The sequence below is a fragment of the Carettochelys insculpta genome, chromosome 9 (genome assembly GCF_033958435.1).
Source record: "Carettochelys insculpta isolate YL-2023 chromosome 9, ASM3395843v1, whole genome shotgun sequence".
NCBI lineage: Eukaryota > Metazoa > Chordata > Testudines > Carettochelyidae > Carettochelys > Carettochelys insculpta.
In genome coordinates this window covers 4,304,639-4,329,291 of record NC_134145.1, presented here as the reverse complement: position 1 = coordinate 4,329,291, position 24,653 = coordinate 4,304,639, and the positions used below count along the sequence as shown (strand labels likewise).

General features: G+C 43.8%; 1 protein-coding gene across 5 annotated transcripts; it reads right to left on the bottom strand.

The window, feature by feature from the left end:
• Window positions 1–5,115: 5,115 nt before the first annotated feature.
• On the bottom strand, window positions 5,116–21,460 carry NASP (nuclear autoantigenic sperm protein). Of its 5 annotated transcripts, none has more exons than XM_075002656.1 (16): window positions 21,324–21,439; window positions 19,743–19,861; window positions 18,735–18,791; window positions 17,564–17,674; window positions 16,854–16,934; window positions 16,134–16,249; window positions 14,643–15,419; window positions 11,951–12,033; window positions 9,954–10,039; window positions 9,699–9,772; window positions 8,594–8,782; window positions 8,225–8,391; window positions 7,164–7,220; window positions 6,996–7,067; window positions 5,815–5,943; window positions 5,116–5,289 (listed from the first exon to the last, which is right to left on the bottom strand). In XM_075002656.1, the coding sequence occupies exons 2-16, from the start codon at window positions 19,823–19,825 to the stop codon at window positions 5,236–5,238; spliced, it is 2,136 nt and encodes a 711-aa protein (XP_074858757.1). In that variant the 5' UTR covers window positions 19,826–19,861; window positions 21,324–21,439; the 3' UTR covers window positions 5,116–5,235. The 5 variants fall into 5 exon arrangements, with proteins under 5 accessions (XP_074858757.1, XP_074858758.1, XP_074858759.1 ...); XM_075002657.1 differs by having other exon boundaries at window positions 9,954–10,030; XM_075002658.1 differs by lacking the exon at window positions 19,743–19,861 and having other exon boundaries at window positions 21,324–21,460.
• Between the last annotated feature and the right edge of the window lie 3,193 nt (window positions 21,461–24,653).

Here is a 24,653-nt window from a genome sequence, read left to right as displayed (position 1 = left end):
TGGTTTGTAATACATTGTGCTGGTTTAGCAGCCCTGGGCAAAGCTTTAAAATTATTTCTTCAGGCGGCCTGGAGCCCTTTCCCCTTTAAATGCCCCTCCTGTGAGCCAACACTGACCTTCGCTCTCATCTGATGCACCAAACTGTTTAGTGGGGCTGTGCCATACTTGCAGTCTCAAAGCCAACAACACTTCCAGGGCTGTTCCAAATGTGAATGTTTTTCATGCTGCCCAGCTGTAAACAGCTATCTCCCAAGGAAGCAGCCTTACAGTCTGCTGTTGCAGCTCAAGGGGTACAGGGACCTTAAGCAGACCTTCTTCTTAATCTCCTGAGTGATAATCCTCAGACTTGGGAGTCACTCACATACGTGCTGTTTGATGGAGCACAACCTTCTGTCCCGTCATCCCTGGCCACGTGAGGTGTAAAATGCTGTCCTTGACAAAAGGTGATTGAGTGACAATTTATGCCTCCTGTAGCAAATTAAAAAGGGAGCTTCCCCTGCAGCACATGCTGTGGACTGGGGTGTTAGATAACTTGTCTGTTCAGGTCAACATATTGCAGCACATGTAACTAGCGAGAGTACAGCACCAACATTGTGAGACCGCACAATCTGGAACATGGCCAAGATGCTCACCCTGATAAGCGTCACATTGAGATCAGCTCTGGGCTAAGTTGTTTTGTTGTTGTTGTTGTTGTTGTCTCTCCACCCCCCCACCCCCCCCCCAAATCTGACTCCAGTGCTGGTTGCCGAGGGGTACGGCTGTTCCGTTATCTCTGAACTCCAGGCTGATGTGTTCTCAGATTCAATTCGAAAGAGGGGCATGAGTGGTTGTACCTATAGCAGATGGTAGGCACAATGAAGAGCTTAGCTTGCCTGACAAACAGGTGAGTACAATGATGCTAGTGTGATGGGAGGGATGCAGGTGTCCTCTCTTTAGGCACTTGCCCATAAGATTTCCTCACCTCTGATACCAGCAATTAACAGGAGACACCCACCCCCTGTGTGCTTTGCCCAGAAAACCAGGCAGCTACCATGCTGGAAACATGGGATAGTGCTTAATCAGAAAACTAAGTTTAAGTCTTGTCTAAAGAACAGAACTGCTAGGACTATCACTCTCTCACAGCACTGCTTTGACGGCTCTGCACTTGTAAGAGCTGTGGTGCTTACAGAATCAGCACCATCCTGCTAACATTGGTGGAGGTTAGTAGTAAAGGATTTTCTTGGAGTACAGGTGGATTCCCCTCCCTAGAAGCAGTTAGTTATTCACATTGCAGACAACCACAAATCACAAGTGCTAGTAGCAGTAGCATGCACATGAAAGAATAGACAATGCTATTTCAGAATGGAGCACAATGGGAGATACTGCCTATGAAGGCCTGAAGCCTTAGTTAAGGCAGGACATCTAGGAGTGCCAATCAGAGTCAAAGAATTGACTGAAGGGAACTCCTGTAGTTTTGTTTAAACTTTACATATCCAGTAACATTCTATTACCTAAAGTATGGAGAACAGACTGTTGAACTTTTAGCCACACATTATACCAGAAATATTCAGGTCTTATTTCTCCTTCCTTTCTAAGCCTCTCTCAGAGCAGGAAGTGACCTTCAGAGGTCAAGTCCAGTCCTCCACCCTCACAGGCAGACCTCTTACTATCCCTTTTTGACTTTTTTAAATTTGCTTCAGATCCCTAGACAGCCCCCTTAAGGATTGACCTCACATCCCTAGATTTAGCATGCCAATGCTCAAACTACTGAACTATTTTGGACAGCATGGGGTAGTTAGACAGATGGTAAAATTAAAGTACAAATTGGGCCTCAGCAAGAAATTCTTCCTGGATTATGCTTTGTGTGTAACCAGCCTCAGTCCCACGAGCAGGGTTCTGGAGGAAAAAAGTTTGAGAGAGTGTCACTCTGCATGCACAGAGAGCAGGCTTACACACCTTCTATCTCCCCTACCCCCATTACACATGGAAGTAGACTGCCAATATGCAATTGGTATAGCTACAAATTGACTTATGGGCAGTTGACTTCAATATCTGTCTACATGGAAGATCAATGGGAGCTTTTCTCCCAGCAAGAGTTCTGGGGTCAACTTGGACTCTGGAAAGCATGGTTTTGTGCATGTGCTAAACAAAACTGCAGAAGATCAACCCAGAGAGAGTCAGTAGTGTGGCTGTAGGCTTAGCTTCCAAGTCACTACTTTTGAGAACCAGCACCTGTGTTTGTGAATCCCAGTTAACAAGGTTATAGACACCTCATCACTACCCTATAACACCTTCATGTGGTTTTACACATACCAGAGCCATTTTTTTTTTTTTTTTTTAAAAAAACACTCAGTGGAAGCCTGCACCAGCACACATGTCCCTGACCACAGCTTAGAAGGGTAGCAGACCAGCTCCCAACTCTTTAAACAAAACAAACTGCACAATTCAAGCTCTTTGAGCCTCCACTCAGTCTATTTTTTAAGCCTCAGAGAATCAGTCTGCCTCCCTAAAGGCAGCTAGAATTTTACAAGAAGGAGCGTTATGGTGCTAAAGTTAAAGATTGGATGCCAAAGAAGAAAGCACAAATCCAGCAAAGAGGTAAGAAGACCGTATGTTTACTCTTAAATCAATCCCTCTTGCTTTCCTTCTTTGACAATCAAAATGGTTTGGTGAAAGAGGGAAGGCAGTGGACATACATGGACTTTAGCAAGGCATTTGACATCTCCATCCCACAACATTCTCACAAGACAGCTGGAGAAATGCAGGCTTGGTACAACTAGATTAAATTGATACCTAGCTGGTTCAACCACCACAAAAAACAGAACAAAAAACACAAAGTAACATTTCATGGCATTAGGGAGGTCTCCCCAGGGATTTCACATGTACTCTGTTTGTGAGTTTTGTTATCCAAATGTAAGACCAGAGGGGATACCAATCAACTTTGCAGATATGACCAAGCTGACAGAAGAGGTTTGTAAACGGGATAAAGATAAAATTCCAAGGGATTGGGACACTAGACTCTAATCAACAAAATGAAATTAAGCAAAGAAAGGTAAAGGGCTATACTTAGACAAGAAACATCAAAATGCACATATACAGGACATGCAATGGCCTGGCAGATGCACTGCTATGAATCTGAGGCTTGTCCACACTAGCCCCTCCTTTCAGAGGGGCTATGGTAATGAGGCACTTCTCTGAATACACAATGCCTCATTAGCATAATAGCAGCCACAAATGCTTCAAAACTGCCTGTAGCTGGGGGGCCTTTCCAAATGGACCTGTGATTTTGAAAGCCCTTTATTCCCATCTGGGTTTAGAAAGAAGCGGCTTTCAAAATCAGGGGTCTGTTTCACAAGGCCCTGCTGGCTACACTGGTGGCTGCATTTCACATCTGGAAGTTTCAAAGTGCACGTGGCTGCCATTATGCTGAGGCACTGCATATTCACAGCAGTGTTCCATTACTCCATACCCCAAAGTGCCACATTACCACAGCTCCTCCAAAAAGGAAGAGCTAGTGTGGCCAGAGCCCGAGAGTTGCGACAGGTCAGCATGAGTCAACAATGCAATGATGTTGCAAAAACAAAAAGAAAACCAAACACCACCCCAGACAAAGTCAGTTTTGAGTTTTGTTAACAAAACAATAGCATACAAACAACAGACCTCAGGAGTATGCTAAACTTTGGTCGTAACTATACAGAAAGGATGTAGAGAAATCAGAAAGAATGCAGGAGGTGAATGACAGAGATGATCAAAGGCATGAAACCCTATGAGCAAAAAGGGCGAAGGAACTAAGCAGGTGTAGTTTGGGTTAAGGTGGCAGGGAGAGGCATGACAGCAGTCTTTCACCACTTCAAAGGGTGCCATAAAAAATGGAAAAAGAGTTGTTGCCTCTTGTCTTACTCTGGCAAGGCCAGACAGGTTCAGATTATGCATGGAAGATTTAGATTAAGCCTCAGGAAAAGCTTCCTAGTCATAAGAACAACAGGACAATAAAACAAACTCTTTCTCTCCCCATGATTTCTGTCATCCGACAAGAGTAACCCTACACTTTGTGTTAGTAACACTGCATTCTTTCACTGGCAACAGATTCCCTTCTTTTCACACCCTTCCAGTCATTTTGTTCCAGGGGCTTCCCAATTTTAATTCCAATAACTTGTAATCTGGCTGCCCATCACAGAGGGCAAGATGTCAAGTGCTCCACTAATACTTGATTTAAGATCAGATTAAAAATATACTATGCATTCACTGCCATGTTTTAAAATAAAGTCAGACCACTGAGCTGGTAGAAGGCAGAGGCTAAGCTCTTAGAACAAGTTTGTGGAAGCACAAGACAGTTTTTGACAGCAGTAGCTTCTTCCATAACAGAGTAGAATGAATGTCTTAACTCAAATAAATCTGAATTTAAAACCAGGAAACTTGTTTTCTTCTTTAAGTCTATAAATAAGAACTAGATCAAAAAGAATGATTCAAGGACATGGAGAACTGAGCTGATTCTAGTTACAGATAATATTTTAATTAAATAAACTGGTTTAAACTAATAAACAGTGGTAAGAACTTAAGTACATTTAAGGAAGCTTTATTTAACTCAAAAAAATACCATTTGAGAATGGTGTTTGTATTTTTAATTTTCATTTCCACCCAAATAAAAAGCATCGCTCACCATTTTCTAATGGAATAACTTTGCTTTTCCTCCTATCCCTTCTTTTAGGAAAGCGCCCAACTCAAGAGGCATCCTGTGAATGTTTCAAAGTTATGTTTTGTCCATAGAGGAACACCTGTAACTCTACAGACTAACAGAACTATTGCTTCAATCTTCTGCTTATTGCAGGCCCAGTGGTTAACTCTAGACTGAATCTAGTGCTCCAGGAAGAAGCTACAGATGACTTTCTAGAACTGCACAAGCAAGGCAACCTTGACCTGATATTACATTCTGCAGCACTATCTTGTTTCTTCATTGCAGTCTGCAAGTAGCAGAGTCAAATGAATAAAGTTTCCGGTTACACTAGATGGGAACTAAGTTTCTTGGGACATTTGGTTCACAGTGCTACAGAGATGAAAATTTGTTCCTCTGCACTGCTATACCAGTGTAGTTGTAGTTAGTACCAGGAACATGACTCACTCATATGGAGGAAAAATCTGAAACATTTGCTTACAATCTTTATTGAAGTCATACAAAAGTTGCCAAAGTGAAAAAATACACTATATACAAAACCATTCTCCTTGGGGAGGAGAGGAACGGTCCATGTTAAAGACCTATCATACTGTACTTTCAACTGCAGCGCCTGGTTCCACTTGTGGCCTTTTCTCTGTCTGAAAGAGAGGAAAGCAATTTTAAAGCCTGTATTAGATGTGCCACATGAGTTAATTCATGCACCCAGGAAGGTTCTGATAGCTTGGACAATTGCATTAACTGATTACCTACACTTTGCCGTTAGAGAAACCAAGCACTACTCTCAAATATGGATGTAAACCACTTCATAGCTTGATTGCCCTTTGTTTTTAAATAAGGCTTCTATTCTATTTCAGTTACACTAATATTTTAGGCGAAGAGAGAATCTTGGATTTGCTCAGCTGTAAAGTAAGACACAGAACTCCATGCTACCATCTCCCAAGCGGAGAAAGCTACAGGGCTAGTTTTCTTTTCAACTAACTACGGGCCAGGCAGCTTCCGTGTAACATTAACTCAACTGAACTGGGCAAACTGCCCAGCTCTTTAAAGGAGTCCTATGAAGACAACCAGCAGGCAATGAAATATAGATCTATAAACGCATGAAAAGGTATGCCTGAACAGAGAAGGAAATATATATGGCACAGACTCCTGACTCAACTGCCCACCTCCTCTTCCATTTTTTCTGCAACCTCATTTCCACTGGGGGCAGCATCACCACCACCATTGACAGCCGGTTCTGGTTTAGATTTCTTAGCTTCATTGTCTCCCTGTTGAGTCTCCTCCTCTGGTTTCCTCTGAAGATAAAATTGTTTAGTCTTCACTATGCACAAATTTAAGACTTCAGAAAATTATGGTTTAGATGTCACTGTGTGTTAACTACTCAACCCCTAGTTACAATGGGTCACAAAACAAAAGTTGAAGCTCCTAATGAATCCTAAAGCTTTTTTTTGGGGGTGGGGTGGGGTGGAGGGGAGGTTCAATTACAATAAGTAAATCTGATTCTACACTGCCTAAATACTATCATCATCTTAAATTTCTGCCATCCTCAATTACGATCTGGCAGGAAAGCATCTTAACTTCTAGATTAAATTTCCATGTTCAATACCCACAACAGAATTAAACTTCTGAACTGATAGATTATTTCAGACTTGCTCCAAGAGCTGGACCGAAAGATCCTAGGGTGACAAAAATGCAGAAAGCCATTGTGTGCCATAACAGTGCATACAGTATATGCAAATGAAGAGTACTGGGAAAGAATGATTAGGAAAATACTATTAATGAAAACACTTCTCCCCATCTACCACCCACTAAAATATAGCCAAACACTAGTTTTCCTTAAGGATGTATCCTTACTCCAATAAGTCAGAATTTACAAGCAGTATGAAAACTACACATTTAGACTGGCTTTGCTACTTTAACTCCAATGCTCCATTTCCACTTGGAAATATGGGAACTCAACTCAGCCTGGTTGTTTGCCCTCATTAAAATCTATGGCTTGCCCTGCTCCTTCATGCAAGGCCTCAGCACAATAGGGCACTCATTTAAGCAGTGCCTACAGGACCCACAAAATTCAGCTTTGAAGTTAAATCAGTGTGGATCAGGTGGGGTGCTGTAAAGGAACCACCAAAAAATTACTCTGAAGTCTGAATGGCTCCCAGACTGATTGGCTCCCAGTGGAAAGGAGTTTTATGCAGGTTTTCTTTTTTCAATTAAATTAAGGAATTTGCTCTGTGCTTAACAGTGATCATTAAAGGCTTTGCTTAGTCAAGAAATCCAACTATACACAGTGCAAGCCAGTGGTAGATTTATATTAGTTTGTCTAAACAGCTATATGATCAGGACACACCTTTTTTCTGACAAGATGAGAGATGTCTGTAACACATTGTGATGCTCCATCAGCTGGTTTTCTCCCTGGGATCTGTTACAAGATAGAGGTTGTAGTGTCAGTGATAGTAACTGCTACATTATTGGAAGGCTTTAGATGCCCATCCGAACTTGGATTTGTTTCACTTACTGTAGAAACAGAAGTGCTTTCTTCACTCTGTGAAAAACTGGAGGTGGCTCCTCCAACCTAAGATGAAAAAAAACTGTTGTGATTAGCCAAGTACTATTGGCTTCCAGTTGCATTTCTGATCATCCAAAGCATGCCAGGACATTAAAGTCCAAATCCATGTTTCCTGCCATGGAGATCTTACAAACTACTTTTCAGTTTGTCAGTAACAGGAGAAAGCAAGGTCAAGCGTGATACATCAGTTAAATTTACCTTTTTAAAAAAAGATGTTGCTTTACTTCTGTAGTGAAATATGTTGTGACAATAAGACAGTGCATTTCACATGCTAGCTGTGCCACAAAGGTTTGTTTTGCTTCTCTTCATAGTGGTGTTTTATCATATCTGCATTAACCAGCTAAATTCTGATTTTAGAGTACTTCATTCTCAATTTGGTTTATTCCTTTTCTTGTTTTAAATACCCAGTTTATAGACATTCATACAAACCCAAACTGGTATTTCACAGTAAGTGAGAGAACAAGTTGCCCATCAGTTAGGCAGGGTGACATTTAAGTTCCGCCTCTCCCCGGAAAGGTCTGATCCTTCTGAAGGGCTGGCTGCACTGTACAAATATTCAAGATATATACCAACACAGATGCTGAACCAAATTTAGGACCCTCAAAGTAGGCTGTATTAGTAATCCCAAATCAGCATAGTTCTTGTCTGACATCTTACTACAATCTCAAAGCATTACCCCTATATTTACTGTAAACAGCTGGCACGTGATGTCACTGTCTTCTCTAGCCCCTAGGTTGAGAGCTGGCTGATTGCCCAATAAAAGGTAGCTTTATCAAGATGGACAAGCATAGTGGTGATATGTGACAAGCCCAATGCTTTCCATCCCTCAAAGGGAAGTGAGCTATGTTGTGCTCAGTTATTTAGCCATTTCTGGTCACAGGAAGGTCATTGCAGATGATTGCTAATTCTAAACCACTAGAGCCAAATTTGCTGTTGCAGCTCTTCTGTTTTCCTTCAGCTATAGAAGTTAATGCCAACTTACAAGAAGAATAAACAAACTAAAAGCTAACCAGGGTTGCTTTCAAAGCCAGTTCAGCTACTCTTGCACTCTTCTGAGACTCCTTTGAATCCTCTATCTTTTCCTTAATTTCAGGAACTAGTCCCTTTAATTCTTCAATCTCCTTCTCATCTTCAGTGGTTTCTCCTTCTGTTTTCTTTATTCGTTCAGTCAGCATCACTAGGAATATAGGTTTAAGTGGTCAGCAGTTTACTAAACCAATAATGAAACAGGCAAAAGCACTTGAGCTACTCTGCCTTTTTTAGATACCATTCAGAGAAATGTAGAGAGTAACATGTTTCCATTTTAACACCTTAGCTTAAGCCATCTTTCGTATGGCATTACCTGGCTTGCTAGCTAGAGTTTGAGTGAGTCTACTTACCCATTCTTTTGTCAATGACTTCTAGAGATTTACTGAACTGTAGAATTGCTTCATCAAACTGGCTGTTGTAGTGATATGCCAGTGCCAGCTGGTAGTGGGACTCTGCTAACAAGCGATCATGAGCCTCTAGATATTTCTGCTGCAAGGCTAGGCATGCCTGAAATTCCTCTATAGCCTGTGCATAGTTTTCTACAAACAGAAAAGCCATAAAACATTTACCAAGACATCTAATGAATTAAACAAATTTAAGCTACATGACTCTCTCCCATCTACTTTATTCCTCAGATTGCTCTTTGACTGTGTGAATTGAAAGCAGTTGTCTCACTAAGAGACACTGATAATTAAAAGGGACACAATTGGAGTTAATCATTTTCACACAGCCTTATGCTTCCCACCCAGCTGCCTCCCACCATGTGAGTGGTGATTTAGACAACTGGTGACATGCACAACTCTAGTTTTACAATTCTTACCTACAGATCTTCCCAGGTGAATTTGGTCTGAAACCACTTTCTATCAGAATAGAAGAGAGGAGCAAAGATGATAAAGAGCTAGAATGTTTAAATGGGAAGAGGCAGACTTCAAGATGAGGGAAAAGTCTGACCATTAAGTGACTGTCAATTCCTCATGTGCATTCAAGAAGCCAACTCAAGTGTTTCTGGGAGTTTGCCTATTTTGAGACCCCAACAAGTTCTTGTGTGTATTTTCTTCTCATTCTTACAGTGGTTGGTGCGTTTTGCTTCTGACCTAGTACTGAAGGTAAAATAGTTCTACACTTCCTCAGATTTCTGGAGACATTCAAGAATGGATATTGTGTACAAGGACATTTCCAAGTCACTATTATTTCAATTCCCATAATGAAAGCAAGCCCAGGCTCAATGTGGCCTTCCTCACTCTTTGCTCAAGAATTTAGTTGGCAGTTAGTCAGCTTACTCCCTTATCTATCCCAATACTACTTCAGACTTGTGGGCGCATCCTCCAACAACTTGGATCAGCTCTGACCATTTAAAATAAGCATGCGGTGGGTAAGACAGGTGAAAATTAGCAAGACATTAAGTCAGTTTAGTACTGTAGCACTTCATGTACAATCAGCTTTCAAATAGTTTACCAGATTCGATGCTAACTTCTCCTAGTTTTAGGTGAGCCTGAGCAGCATGGAGCTGAGCTTCTTTTGTTTCTTGTCTTAAAAGAAGAGACCACAAGAAAGCTTTAGACAGACAGTTCACTATGAAAACCCCCAGTCAGAGGCTTCTGCCTCCTTATCTAGTCATTCTAGTGTACCTCTACTATGTCACCTCCCAGTTTCCTGTAAGTCCCTTTATTTATTTTTTAAGAGACTCAGATAAAGACTTGAAGGTTTTACCTTTTATAGATAACTTTTGCCAACTCCAGCATATCCCACGCTAGCTCCAGATTTCCAACTTCATCCTCTTCACTCTCCTGAAATGACTAGAATTATATTCTAATTTTATTTAAAAAAGGAAGACTTCAGTCAAGCAACATGCAACAATGTAGCAAAAATATTCATCAGGAATTTATGATTTAAAGCCATAGTAAACTGTTAAGTCTGTCACTGCAGCTAGAGAATGCTGCACAAGCTTGGGACAGTCTGCTGCTTTCTAGTTAGTTGAGACTCAAGATTGTTCTTGATTTCAGGTTCTGTTTATGACCATCTCACATCTTTACAGGCTGATTACAAGTGAAAACCTTTGCCAATATTACAACTTAATGGGAATACCCTTTAATTTTAAGATGCTACTAGGAAATGGACCAGGAATTAGAAAATAAATGGACTAAAGCAAAAACTTAAAGATTTTTAAGGCAAAGTACTCCATTAGCTACAAGTGACAATACGACCACAATGTAGTAGTGCAGTTGTGTAGTGGCCTGCTTAAAGCATGGTGTAACCCTGATGGCCTGTCACAAACCAGAGAGGCCGTTGCCACCCTTTAAGATGCTCTCAGACTCACTGACCCCCATCTCCCCACAGGGATCCATCGTGCAAGGGGCTCTAAGCTATGATTTCAGATGCTCTGACCAGATGTCAGCTCTCAAAACCTCTCTACCAACTGGGGGTGGAAAAGAAGCAAGCCAGACATCTCTGCAAAACCATAAGCTCCTCATGGCCCACAAGAAGCTGAGAATAATTGGGAGAACAGTCATCCTAGGAATTCAGTGAAGGAACTGGGGCAGTCTGGGGAAGGAAGGTGGCAGGCTAATAACTCTCCAAAAAGCAAGTACACCCACAGGCAGATGGTATTACTGAAGAACATGACAAACCATTCCGTGTCAACTATTGTTCTGGAGCTGGTCCCTACTCTAGGCAATCACAGACCTCCTCAGGCTTGGTCCACACTCTCCTCTGCGACAGAGGGGCCAAACTTGAGTCATGCTGTAACCCAGTGCACAAAGTGACAATTCTTAGAGTGGCGAGCTGAGTCCAGCCAGGTCTGGAACACTGACATTCTAGCAACTCAGTTTTGAGCTTCAACCCATGGATTCAGAAACCCCACATTAAACAAGTCCTTCAAGCCAGTGCATAGCGATGAAAGCCACAGCACCATAAGTCAAGATTCAGGTTATGCAATCCCCACACCAATTTGCATGTGTCATATCATTCCTGTGAGCTTGTGATTATGTAGATCCATCAGCTGTTTTCAGGGTAGTTGCAGCCAGAGACTCATCCGTGAGTTGCCAAGACTTCGTATTTCCTTCCCCACCTTCTCAAATATACCTCACCCCAATCACTAAGGAGTGGCAGTAAAGAGGGGCATAAACTCTTAAAAGGTCAGTACAGAATCAGATGAAAGTTTACTTCTGGGGTAATCTTGCATCATTGCACATGTGCAGAACTCGTGGCTCTTATTTTTTTTTGTTTTCTTCCCAACAGAAAAACAGTTTCTGTGCAAGTTACAGAAAGATGCAAAATTGGTCATGCACCCTCATTTTGGCAGGCTGGTTTGGGCACCCAGAGCAGCTGGTACAGATGTAAATCACCATGTGGGAGAAGAGGACTGAGCAGTCATGCATGAGAAAGACATCGTCCTTCTTGCTGGGTATTACAGCATGCTCTGCATGGATGAGCAGGGCTTTGGGGCATTTCTGAAGAGGTAGGTGAAGGGCAGGTTCTGCTTCCTCAGAGACCACCACCACTTTGGGGCATTGGTCATGAGTGAAGTCAGTCTGATACCCAAGACTAACAAATAAACCTATAGTAGTACAAGCACTAAATATGACAAGGACCAGAATAGTCAGTAACAGGACAGCTCTGCACCTGAATCTAACCAATGCTACTCAGCCATAAGCATTAGCTCCCTGTTCATCTGGAAGAACAAAAAACATTTGTCAAAAACCTCTCACCTTGTCTTCAACCATTGAATCATTTTCTTTATCACCTTCAGTTTTGTCATTTTCTTTATCTTCTTCATCTGACCCTTCAGTTTCTGCGAAGAAAGTAATGTGGAGAAGAATAAATGTACTTGCTATACACAGAGTCTATGTTGCTGTTTTCAGTTTTAGCGGAAAACATCTCCCTCTCTCTCATGATTCATAATGGTGTGTTATACTAGAACAGTCCAAGTGACATTTCAGCTACTCGTTGCGCTACTTACCTTGCTAAGAACATTACTGTATTTCTACCTAAGCAGTTTAACATTATCATTTCTGACTTACCACTACCTAGAATAGAAGTTTATTTGGGCTAAATTCTGAATTTTCCCACGGGAGCTCCTACTGAAGTCAGTGGAGTTGAAAACTGTCACCCAAGACAAAATCAGACCAAAGACTGGTATTTCATCCTATGAGTCAAATGTTTTCAGCAAGATACTATCAGTTCCTCTTTTGAATTATGGGGCAGCAGAGTGCTTTAAAAATATATAATTTAAGCCTAGCAACTGGAAGCTTGGGGGATAGGGGAAGGAGAAAGACAGAATTCACCATTTATGTTTGGGCACAAGCCATTGGATACATGAGTGGATGGGGGTGGGGGGGGGAAGGGGGACACGACTTGATATATGCCACAACTGGTATCCCATACAAGCTAGGCAATCTAATAAATATCTGGAAAAAAGAAGGCTCTGCTTCATTTGGAAGCTAAAGCCAGCCTACGAGCTAGTCAAATTTTACTTCTCTTGAGAAAGCAAGTTACTTTTGACAAAGAACATGTGGGGTCTCTAGAACATAAGAATGACTAGCATGGGTGGTCAGCTGCGGTAACCGCCATAACTAGAGCCACATTTGACAATCATATGTGCAACACTGTACCTGCAGCAAGAAGTGGGCCAAGATTAGCCTGTTAGATGTAACTGACTGAAGTAGGAACAATGATCCTAGGTGTATAGCTTCCCAATAAAGGTCATTTATCTCCACAAACATGACTACAACTAGAGGCTGGAGCAAAATCATTTATTAGCCCAAGATGTGGTTGCCAAATAAGCACTCAAAAAAGTGAACAGATTTAAGTGTGTGTTTCCTCACACCACCACCACTGGGACTGAGGGGGAAGTGAACTGATTACTATTGTTGTTGTGGGTACAGACTGACCAAGTTTGAGGGGAAAAGAACGAACAAGATTCTATCCGCAAATATATGGTTACTGAAGATACTCTAGAGCAGTGATTTTCAATCAGGGATATGCAAAGGTCTTCAAGGATACATCAGACCAGCTAGAGGTTTGCCTAGTTTTACAATGGGCAACAAAAAGCATTAGTCAGCACAAACTAAAATTCCATACAACTTGTTTACACTGCTCCATAGACACTATACATTGAAATGTCTAACTTTTTTTCATAAATAGTAAAAATGAGAAAAGTGTCAGTGATAGCAGGCTCTCACTGGGGATGTTAAATCGTTAATGGGTAAGCAATAAACCTTACTGGTTTAAACCAGGCCTTGCCAGTGAACTCTGGCAAAGGCTGGCCACACTGGGCTGGAGCTGCCAGGCCCCAGCAGGCCTTTAGTTAACCAGCTAACTGCTATGTTCAACCGGCTCACCATTTCCCAGCTCTAATACATTTATCTGATTTTGTAAGCCACTAGGTTTAAAGTGAGGTAAAATTTGGGGGCATACAGAACAAATCAGATTGTTGAAAAGGTACACAGTATTCTGGAAGGGTTGAGAGCCACTGCTTTACAATGTGGTAGATTACATCCTTTATGATTGTTACAGATTGTTCCACTGATGTTCAATGGGAGAAATGCCTTTAACATTGTCCAGAGACAGCTAAGGAAACTGAGACGGTTTTGTTACTATTAAATGAGGCTTGGGCTGTAAACAGCTCAATTGGAACAAGCATGCAGTCACAGTGATTATCAGAATATCAAAATACTATGTGATGATTTATAGCCCCTTAACATTTAAGTATGTTATTTTTTGAAAAACATAAGAGTTTGTTTTCTGGTTTGTTTGAATACTCAACCAACTAACTGAAGCAGGGAAGCAGAATGACATGAAAAGCTACATAGGAAGATGCATGTACTAGCTAGCACCAACTTACAAATAGAATTTTAAAAACCTATCAGATATTAAATTTAAAGATTCACAATGAAGTTCATTCTTCAAATCACTGAAGTTCCAATTCTTAATACAAGTAGATGTGCTATATGTATCAATTCAGCGGATTCTACTTTACTGCCCCACTGTCTAGAACTGGAGGTTAGGACCAGAGGTAATTTGTGGCTCAAATTACTTGAATGTTAGTGCAATAACCCCAGATGCATGCAAGTGAATGTCCATTCAGTATTCTCTACCAGCCCAGTTACTGCTTTCCACATGTTACAGCTGAAGCTTGTCATAGTCCGCAAAAAGATATCCAAAGATTTTTGCTTTGCAGTTAGTTAAGCATTGAACAAACTAAAAATGATTCACTACTCCTTGAAACTTAACTGAAGCCAGTTATTTGGAGGATTTTATATCTAAGTGCCCCTTGTTTGAGATATTCCATTAGCCTTTGGCAAACAGAAAATTCTGAATGGAAAAATAAATTTTATCCCTGATTAACACATCAAAACCACCAAGTACTCCACCCAAAAGTACTTCTCCTATCCCTGTTACCTTCACCCTCTTCCATCAGGTCATCTTTCTCCTCTTCTTTTTCTACCTTAGCACCATCTCCCTCTTCCATCAGGTCATCTCTCTCCTTTTCTACCTTAACAGCTACTTCACCTTTTTCTTCAGTTTGCATTTCATTAGCTGTCTCTTTTCCCTTTGCAGATGTAGTGGTATTACCAGCTGCAAGCAGTATTTCTTTTGAGGACAGTGCCTCTTTTGACTTTAGCCTCTCTTCTATGGCTTCTGCCACTGCCTTCTCTTTCAAATCACCATCTGCCTGCTCTTCCTTGGCTTCTGCCACTGCTTTCTCTTCCATATCACCACCTGCCTGCTCTTCTGTGGCTTCAATACCTGCCTCAGCTTGTTCTTTTGCTGCTTCTGCCACCGCCGTCTCTTCCACAGCCATCGCTGCCTGTTCTTTTGCTGCTTCTGCCACCGCCGTCTCTTCCACAGCCATCTCTGCCTGTTCTTTTGCTGCTTCTGCCACCGCCGTCTCTTCCACAGCCATCGCTGCCCGTTCTGCTGCTGCTTCTGCCACCTGCTCTTCTGACACTGTTTTCTCCTGTGGATCTGCCTCCATGTGCTCTTCTGCCTTCTCTGTAGGCTTGGTCTCATCAATTGCTTCCTCTTCTCTTGTTTTTCCTCTCACTTCCACAGCCTCTCCTCTGGCTTCCTTCTGTGCTTCACTCAGTACTGGAGACTCTTCTGCAGATTTTTTGGATTCTTCCTTTTCCCCCATGGCATTATATACCTGCTCTCTCAACTCCTCCCTTGCTTCTTCTACATAGTTAAGGAAGATGAAGCATAAACATTCCTTCGAGTTTAGTGATAAAAGCATTAACAGAAATTGAAAATACCACCCTCAGACCCTCCAATGTGTGCATCTAGCACACATTCCTAAATGCTATTTTGTTTGAAATCTAAAGAAGCTGGGTCCCAAGTCCCAACTAACAAATTTTGGGAGTCCCTATGGTTTTGTAAGTGACCACTCAAGCAATGTAGTTTTATGCATTAGCATTTTTAGTCACAGCTGAGCAAGAGATGCCAAGTTAAATCCGTTTGGCTAAAAAGATAAACTTTGCAGATGATTATTGCACAAATTATAGAATGAAGACTGCCATTAAACTTTTACACAGAGAACAGTTTGGCAAGTCTGACCCAAAATAAATGCTCCCCTTATGACACCACATGCCACTATACTGCTGCAAGTATATAAAGCAGTCCTAGCTGGCTGGAAAGCAAGTGAACCATTCCACTCAAACAACTGACAAATGTGACCCCTTCTCTCAAAGTAAGTGTGAAAGAAGATTCTCTTGTAAAATAAAAATCCTTATGCTAGGTTTGGGAAATTTACAGGAGACTACTTTCACCTGCTAAAAGTTCTGGTAAAAATTTCAGATCACCTAGGGCAGCAAAGTAAAGAATCCACATCCAATATTTACACAAGGTAATACAGCTTGGCATCTCTATGGCATGTTAGACAGCTCTACATACCATCTACTTTATCAGCATTTTCTACCAGTGAGTCATCTTCTGCTTTTTCTTCTTCTTCTTCTTCTTCTTCCACCTGCACTCCTTCCAAGGCATTTCCCAATACACCATTCTCCATTCTAGGAAAAAAATACAAGGATCACACAAGCATCAGAACATATTTTGTGCCTGAAGAAACACAGCGTTTGACTGCTCTCCCCAGCACCAAATTTGAGCTCCTCTTCCACCCACAGCTTTTCTACTGTACCACTGTTCTAGCCTGCAAGAGACTCCTATTCCAGGTCAGACTCTTGATTTCCATAGGTACTGAGCATCATGCCATACCTGCATGAGAAAACAGTGCTGAGACTCCAAAAGCATTTAGCATAGAGAGACTGGTGTCCAGGGACTCCAGTTAAGACTTTTGTTAATTAACTACGAACAGTTCCTTTTCACTCATCCCTGTCCTACAGCTTATGTATTTCTCCTATTTCTCCCTGAGTTTGATAGCCTACTCCCTTTTTCTAATGCTTATTTCTCAATATAAGATTAGCTATCCCATTTAAATCTGTATCTTTAAAAGATCTTTGCATTTAACTGTTGTGTCAGCCCACAGGCTCTAAATTGACATTTTCAGTTGCTACTATCAACACCACACCTTCTTTAGAAAGAGATATGAGAGTGAAGATGGATACCATATATTCAGAGGACTGATAAACAAGGAAGAGATCTTTCTTAGTATACCTTGCTAACTCCAGGAGAGATTTTCCATAGTAAAAAAAAGCTTCTGCACACTCATCTGCTGTCTCACCATACTTTTTACCCCTACAAAATAAGACATACGTTAACAGTTTATTTGCACCATGTTTTAAAAATGGCTATACAAATGACCAAACATGCAACATTTAAGTCTTTTCTGGGTTGGAAATTCAATTTCCAAGGTGCTACCTCCCATGTGACCTCCAGCCTCAGGCACACAGTTATCCCTCCCTTCTGGTAACTGGAATGGTTTCCACTGAAAGCTCTGGTACCTCAGAGCACTCTGATAGTGGGTTCTTCCCAACTGTCTTCTGCTCTAAGTGCTCTTTCCCCCCCCCCCATAGAAAAGCAATTTGTCTCTGTTTTGCTTGCAATTTTTAAATTGTCTCTCTCTAGTGGCTAGCCTAGTGCTATTTACATTGCACAACATTCCTTATTTTGCAATACACAGATTAGTTTGGTTTCTTCATGTTGATTTCTGAATCATCCTGGGTCACCACTCCAATAATTAAGTGCCTAAACAGCAAAATTAATGTATTATTTCAAAGAAATCTACACAGACAGGGTACATGCTTCAGTTTGCTAGCTAATTCTAACAAGGCTAGAATCAAGTATCTATATTTTACACCTTCATCCACTTCAGTGCTGTGCCCAAATCATGAATTCAAGTTAAAAGGATGCAGCTGGTTACTTACAATATACTAGCTGCTTCCTGGAATGCATTAACAGCTGCTGGAATATTTCCCAATACCAAGTGTTTCTGTCCTAAGCCCAGTAGTTTCTTGGCTTCTCCATCCACATCCATACTGTGAAGTTACAGAATATAGCCCGTGTTAGTCAAAGTAGAGTTGTGAGAACATCTGTAAGTGTGCAAGTTGGAGGGATGTTTATAACCCTCTTCTGTTCATACGCACATTTCCCAGAATGTTTAAATCCAGACTTAAAACTCCTCCCACCAAGAGAGTCACATCAACCAGCAATGTGTACAGAAGTGCTAAATAGCGAGCCTCTACCATTTACGGTTATTCAGTTACTGTTGGAGAACCTTCACCTAAACCAGCATTAAAAGAAAAAGATTCTTCCAATTTCTCACATTAAATACATTTAACCCCTAACTGCAAGAAGCAGAACAAAGAAAGACTGTTTAATACAATAGCCAGCTTTCAGTCTTCAGCTAAGTCAAGGGCTTATACATACAACACTCCAGTATGAGAAAAGTTGTTCACATAGAAAATTTGACAAAAAAAGCCTGTATGAAATCCTGTACGAAGAAAAGGGAGAGAGTTCATGAAGACAGGAAGCTCAGCTGCACAGAAGTTGAATGTTGGTATGGGGATCCCTTCAAAAAACTCCACATTTGTAATGCTAGCCATGCCCACAGCAAAATTGGCACTACAGAAAGACTCGAAGGCCTTGTCTATGCTTACCCGCACCATTGATCTACTTTAGTAAAGTCACGGCATCTAGTGTGCCATAGGGTTGATGGGGGCTTCTCTCCCATTGACACTGGCTACTTGTTTTGGTTTAGTTGCATCAACGCTAGCAAGCCTGGAAAGCAATATATTGCATGTACAGTAGAGGCAATAAATTGACAGCTGGTGGATAGATGGCTGCCGCGTCAATCAGCTGCACCATAGAGACAAGGCCAAAGGCTGTCACTGCAGCATTTCTCTGGAATAACCACTTAGTGTTAGCCCAGAGAAAGAAAACAAAAGAATATTTCTAAACTGTGGTTTCTTGCACAGCAACATAAGATATCTATAACCTTTAATGATATCCAGAGCTAAGCAGAATACCAGATATAAGAGCTATTACCCTAATTTGTGTGTTTCCCTACCTTAGCCTGCTAACTCACAAATCACTTACCTATCAGTTTTGTCTGCTGAAGTGGAGGGAGCAGCCAATTCCTCTTCCATTCTACAACTGAAGATTCAACAAGAAATTAGAATGATTTTGCACTGTTGTACATGGTGTTACCACATGATGAAGGGACTAGAAAACAAGCAGTACTGTAGCACCTTAAAGGCTAACCATTTTATTTATTAGGTAATGAGCTTTTGTGGGCAAGACCCACTTCATACAGGACTGCTTGTTTTTTGCAATGCTACAGACTAACATGGCTACCGCCTCCAAGTGAATAGGGTATCGCATTTCCAAAATAAGCAATTGAGAAATCTAACACCCAAATTCAGACTTCTGACTTTCCAGAGTATGAGTCTGCAGTCTATATTGTGGGCCCTGACCAGAAGTACAGTTAGAAAATGGACTTTTCATCAAAACATTGCAGCCCCTCCTGCCACATCCCGCCCCACCAAAAGCCAAAACTTGCTGGTTTTCTGATACGAAAATGAAAGGGGAAGACGACCCTATTCACAAAAAGTGGCTGAAAAACTTTAAAATCAGCCCTACTTTTATGACAGGTATGTAGCCTTGGACTGCTGGCACTTCCCATTCCACTCCATCGAGATGCACTCATGTCAACCATAGCAACAGGTCGTATAACTGAAATATATTCATTATTTTCCAGCTTAAGGCAGCTTCTGTAGCTGGAAGCAGGAAGCCAGTATTATGCACATAGCTAGCACAGCACATTCTGCTGCTTTGCAAAAATCTCACTTGGTGCTTAAAAGCACCAAGATTTGCCACATCCCTTGTTGTTAAGCATGGGCTCAAGGGCCTCTCACTTTGAAAGTTCACTTCCACTCCCAAAACTACATCAAATTAGCAATATATACTGCAGATTGTTTGTTTGTTTTGTTTTTTTAGAAGAGCTCTTCACATTAAATTTGAGTTTTTGGTCAGAAGATCTTAATGTGAAAAGATTGCTAAGGGAGAGCACAATATTTGGGGTAGCCAATGCAACCTGTTTCCTACCTCTGGCTCAGAGAAGGTGGAGGCCTTTGGGGCCTCATTTGCTGAAATAAAGATGGAGTTACAAAATGAGCCCTCTTCACCATGAAACATCACCCAGCAAGACCATGTTGAGCTGAGGCCTAAAAGCCAGAGGAGCTACATTAGAGTACATCCTAAGAAGAGGAGACAGCATGTTCTAAGCAGGGATTTGCTAGCAAGGCACACTGTTTTATATACAGAATGTAATTAGGCTCAGCACTTTCAAGCCTGGCTGCATTATATTCCATCTGTTTACATTTACTGAAGAAGTGAAATTTAAAATGCTATGTTAGTTAAAGCAGTACAGTCTTTTGGTTTGACACTCGCTCAGTTTTTAAACAAACGAAGAGAATTCAAACAGATTTGCACCAAAATAACTCAGTCTGGTTTTAGGAAGCTAATTAGACCCATATTTATTGATTTGGCTGAGATAGCCCAACAGTCAGACAGAAAAAATTTTAGGTGATATAAGCCTGAACTCAGCTGTCCGGTGCCTTAACCACTAAAGCAGCCTTTCTAACCTATGCTATGCATGGGAAGGTAAGGGAGCCATTCTGTAAAGAGCTACAGCCATACCTGAGGCTGCAAGCGTTAAGTACAGAAAGGTAAGAGTGGCTTCTGGGTCTACTACCTCCATCTTCAAATCCTACTCTTCCCCCTGCCTTGGATCACTTCTGGGAAACAGATCATAGGCAGCCCAAGTAAAGTCATCCAAGACTCATCCCACTGGCGTCAATCGCTTTAATAAGCCCCAGTGTGGCAACACGAAGCACTACAGCGTCATCACAGGGAGCTTATCAAAGCAAGGTCTGGCAACAGAAGGGAAGCCCCAGGCCCCCAGACACACGATGTGGGCACACTGCTGTGCCAGGAAACAGCCCCTCTCCCTTCCCTCAGGATCAGTCAGACATCCCTACCCAGGCCTGCAGCTAAGGGCAGCGACCACAGCCACCAACCCCGCCGTGGGGAGGGGGAAGTAACAGCAGCCACAAACCCCGCTGTGGGGCTCGTGGTAATGGCGCCCCACACAACCCCCAGCACCCTGAGGCTGAGGGCTCGGGAGAGCGCACAGCGGGAGGCTCGGGGCGGAGACTCGCCCCCTCAGGAAGCGCCTCCCCTCACGGAGACAATAGGCCCCTTTCCCGCCTTTCCCCTGCAAGGCCCCGCCTCCTGTTTGGCGCCAAATCCCAACGGGAGTCGCTCACAGGCCGCCGCGGAGGACACGTGCCGCGACAGGCTCCGCCCCCTCACCGCGGCAGCTTTACCCCGCCGGGGTTCACTGTTCTCACCAAACATGGCGGAGGCCGGCCTGAGTCACGTGGGGTCCCCCCAGCCTTTCGAATGCCCCCCGCCCCCGCCCGGAAAGGAGGCAGCCCAGGCCCGAACAGGGGACGGGGGCGCGCAGAAAGGAAGCGGGCCTGGGCCTGAGCCTCCGTACGCAGCCTCTCCCCCCACCTCTCTTGCGGGGGCGGCCCACACAGCCTGGCCAAGCACCCACCACCTACAGCGCCGCCACCGTGCGAAGTAGGCCCGCCCGCGAGACCCCCACCCGTGCCGCGGTACCTAGGTGGGGGGCCTGGCGCCAGCTCGGCACGGGCAGCAGCAGATTTCATGAAGCCTGACAGGAACGACGGCGGCAGAGTGCAGCCCCCTGCCCCTCCGGCTGCCTATATACCCCCGAGGACACGCCCCGGACCCGCCGGGCGGCGCGCGCAAGCCCCGCGGACTGCTGCTCCCAGCGCCCTTCGCGGCTGCGGAGCGCGGCTCCCGTCTGAAACCGACGGGCACATCATGCTGGGAAACGTAGTCCACAAGTGAGCGGCGCAGGGCTCGCTGGGAAAGGTAGTCTGGAGGCGACCGCGCAGCATGCTGGGAAAAGCACCCCCGCGCAGTCCTTAGCGTCTCGGCTCGCAGTGCATACTGGGAAACGTAGTCTGCGAGGGAATCTACAGTACCGGGCTGGCCCTCCGCCCGCCCGCGGGGAGGGGTCGCGCTTTTCGCCATCTTCTCTGAGCCTTTAGCCTCGGGCCTCCTGCGCCGTGCAGGCCCGGAGCCCCACTTCCTGCAGGGCCGAGTCTAGGCCCGCTGCCGGCCGCCTCACCCCGCTCCTGGGATCTGCGCTCTCCTTCCGTGGGCCGTGTGGGCGGGACTCGGCCCACTCTGCACCGCACCTCGGCCCCTGCAGACACAGCCCCCGCCGTCGCCGCCCCTGGGCACTTCCCCAAAACTTCTGCCTCCAACAGCCGGCCGCCCAAGCACAGGCCCTTCCGCCCCCTCCCCTTTGGAAGTAGAAGTGAGGGGCCCTTTCCCATGTGGGGCGATGTTAACTCCTAGGAAGGACAGCGCCAGGAGGGGTGGGGCTGCCCGTAAGGCTGCCAAGCCCAGGACGCCCCCTAGCCCAAGCTGAGGAGCCCTCGTGTTAGCCCAGGGACGCAATACTTTGCTCAACAGGTAACAGCGGTCAAAAAAGTAAAAACCTTCGCAGCTGACTTAAAAATGGAGGTGAAAATTGGAATAATTCCACCGTGTAATTCAATATTATTCCTTTCCCTAAATGGTGTCTTAGTTCAAGTCTCCCTTTCTCGGAAAGGCTAGAGCAAAACTAAGAGACAACAGAAGAAAAAACTTTTGCACCGCTGGTCAAAGAAACAGCCGAGCTGGCTTTTGTATTCAAATTCGGCACATTAGCACGTGGTTTAAACCGGGATGGGAACTTTCTGAGTCACTGTAGGGGCTCGTCTTCATACTTGGCTTAATCTAATTCTTGACCTCCCCCCCCAGCCTCTGATTTGCTCACCTTGATCATTTTTTCTGATTTGTCCTCCTTGCTTACTGTTTTTGGTTCTCTGTGCCTTAAATATTGAGTCTGTTCTGGTCTGGCTATGGTCTGAAGAAGTGGGTCTGTCCTACGAAAGCTCACCTAATAAACTTTAAAGTGCTACTTGACTGCTTTTTGTTTTTACAACAGAAAGGGTTAGACTGGACATAGATTTATCTGTTAGAAGAGAACAACAATGGGAAGAAAAGTTAGAGACTGGAAAGGCTGGCAGTTTTTAAGTTCAAGAAGATCATTAGAGCCATAAAGCCTAGGAGAAGATAAGGGAGGTAGACCAATTATAAATGATAGAAAGGGTAAGTAGGATACAGTTACCTTTTTGCATATTTGAGGACAATGGCGTGTTGGATTGCATAGAATGGCAGCAAGTTTAAACCAATATAAAAGGGGAAAAAAATCAAACCCAAACAATTCCTAAGGAACCTGTGGAAATCAATGCCTCAAAGTATCATTTATGTGCACAGCTTAGTGCAATTAAAAAAAAAAGGAACAGCAAACATTAACAGATAATTATCAATAAGTACAAGCCTTGCTGTTTCAGGGTGCAGTCTTGTAGAGGTGGGTTAGGAAGAAATTTGATTATTGGCTGCTTATTCCTTAATTATCTTGCATTTTCCACTGAAGCACCAAGTAGTGATTGGAACAATAGCTTTTTTTAAAAGCATTGCATTTCTGGCACTTGCAATTTTCTACATCTAGGTCAAGCTATAAACATTGAACATATTCTTTAAAAGTATACAATTATGAAAAGGTTAAAGAATACATATAAACATGTTTCCAAGGGAAATGGTTTAGTGTTTAAAGAACATCGTGCATAGTGCTTTTAATTATCATATACCATTGGCCGAGAAAAGAATCTATAATATCATAGAACACAAGCACTGGAAGGGACCTTGAGAGGTCATCAAATCCAGTCCCCTGCCCTTACCGCAGGACCAAGCACTGTTTAGACCAGTGGTTCCCAAATTTTTTGACATCATGCCCCCCTTTTGATTTTTGAGAAACCCTCATGCCCCTCCCACACCCTCTTTACCATCATCGAAGCCCATTTTAACAAAAAATTCAATTCATAATTTAAAATAAACACAAACTTGATATAAAAATGTTATTTCAAATTAAAAATAAACAGTTTTTCTTGGCCCCTTGCAGGAGCCTGGTGCAGCCCCAGCTAGTCAGCTGCCTGAGCCCCATGCCAGTCGCCAGAGCTGACCGTACCAGCTGCCTGCCTGTCTGAGACCTGTGCTGCCAGAGCCATCCAGCCAAGCCCTGCACCACCAGGGCCAGCCATCCTCCTGCCCACCTGCCAGCAACCTGAGCCCCATGCTGCTGGGACCAGCTGCCTGCCCACCAGCCACCTGCCCCAGCCAGGGGCCAGCTGCGCAAGTCACCTACCCCATGCTGCCAGGGCCAGCTGCCCGCAAGCCATCCTGAGTCTCCTGAGCCCCATGCTGCTGGGGCCAGCTGCCCATGTGCCAACCTGAGCCACTCATGCGCTGCACTGGTGGGGCCAGCTGCCCAAGCCCCGTGCTGCTGGGCCCAGACGCCAGCCTGAGCCACTTGAACCTTGTGATGCTGGGACCAGCTGCCCAAGCACCATGAGCCCCACAAGCCAGCTGGCCACCTGAGGCCCACAAGCCCCAAGAGCCACCTGCCCAAGCCCCTCCCATCCAACAAAGCCAGGTACCTCCAGACCCTGGGTCTTACCCCATCCCCCCACCTGAACCAGGCATCCCCAGCCTCCCATCTAATCCCATGCTCCTCCTGGCCCCCCTCCGGCAACCCACACTCACTCATCTTTGCAGAAGGCAGCTGCCCAGTTTTTATAGCAGCAGCGTCGGGTCACCCATATAAAATGGCAGGGTCTGAGAGACAGAAGCAAAGGCCACTCTTTCTTTGGGTGTGGGGGGAATGATGGGGAGGGGTGCGTCGCCTCCTACCCTGCCTGGAATTTCTTCATGCCACCCAGGGACCATGTGCCCCAGTTTGGGAAACCATGGTTTAGACCATACCCAATAGATGTCTATATAACCTGGTCTTAAATATCTCCAGTGATGGAG

Excerpts from the sequence above, each read along its gene's own strand:
- NASP (XM_075002656.1), bottom strand. The coding sequence starts at position 19,825 with ATGGTGAAGAGGGCTCATTTTGTAACTCCATCTTTATTTCAGCAAATG. Across the intron at positions 18,792-19,742 it reads CCACCTTCTCTGAGCCAGAG|TTGTAGAATGGAAGAGGAAT; the intron begins GTAGGAAACAGG and ends TTGAATCTTCAG. Across the intron at positions 12,034-14,642 it reads CCTGATGGAAGAGGGTGAAG|AAACTGAAGGGTCAGATGAA; the intron begins GTAACAGGGATA and ends CTTTCTTCGCAG.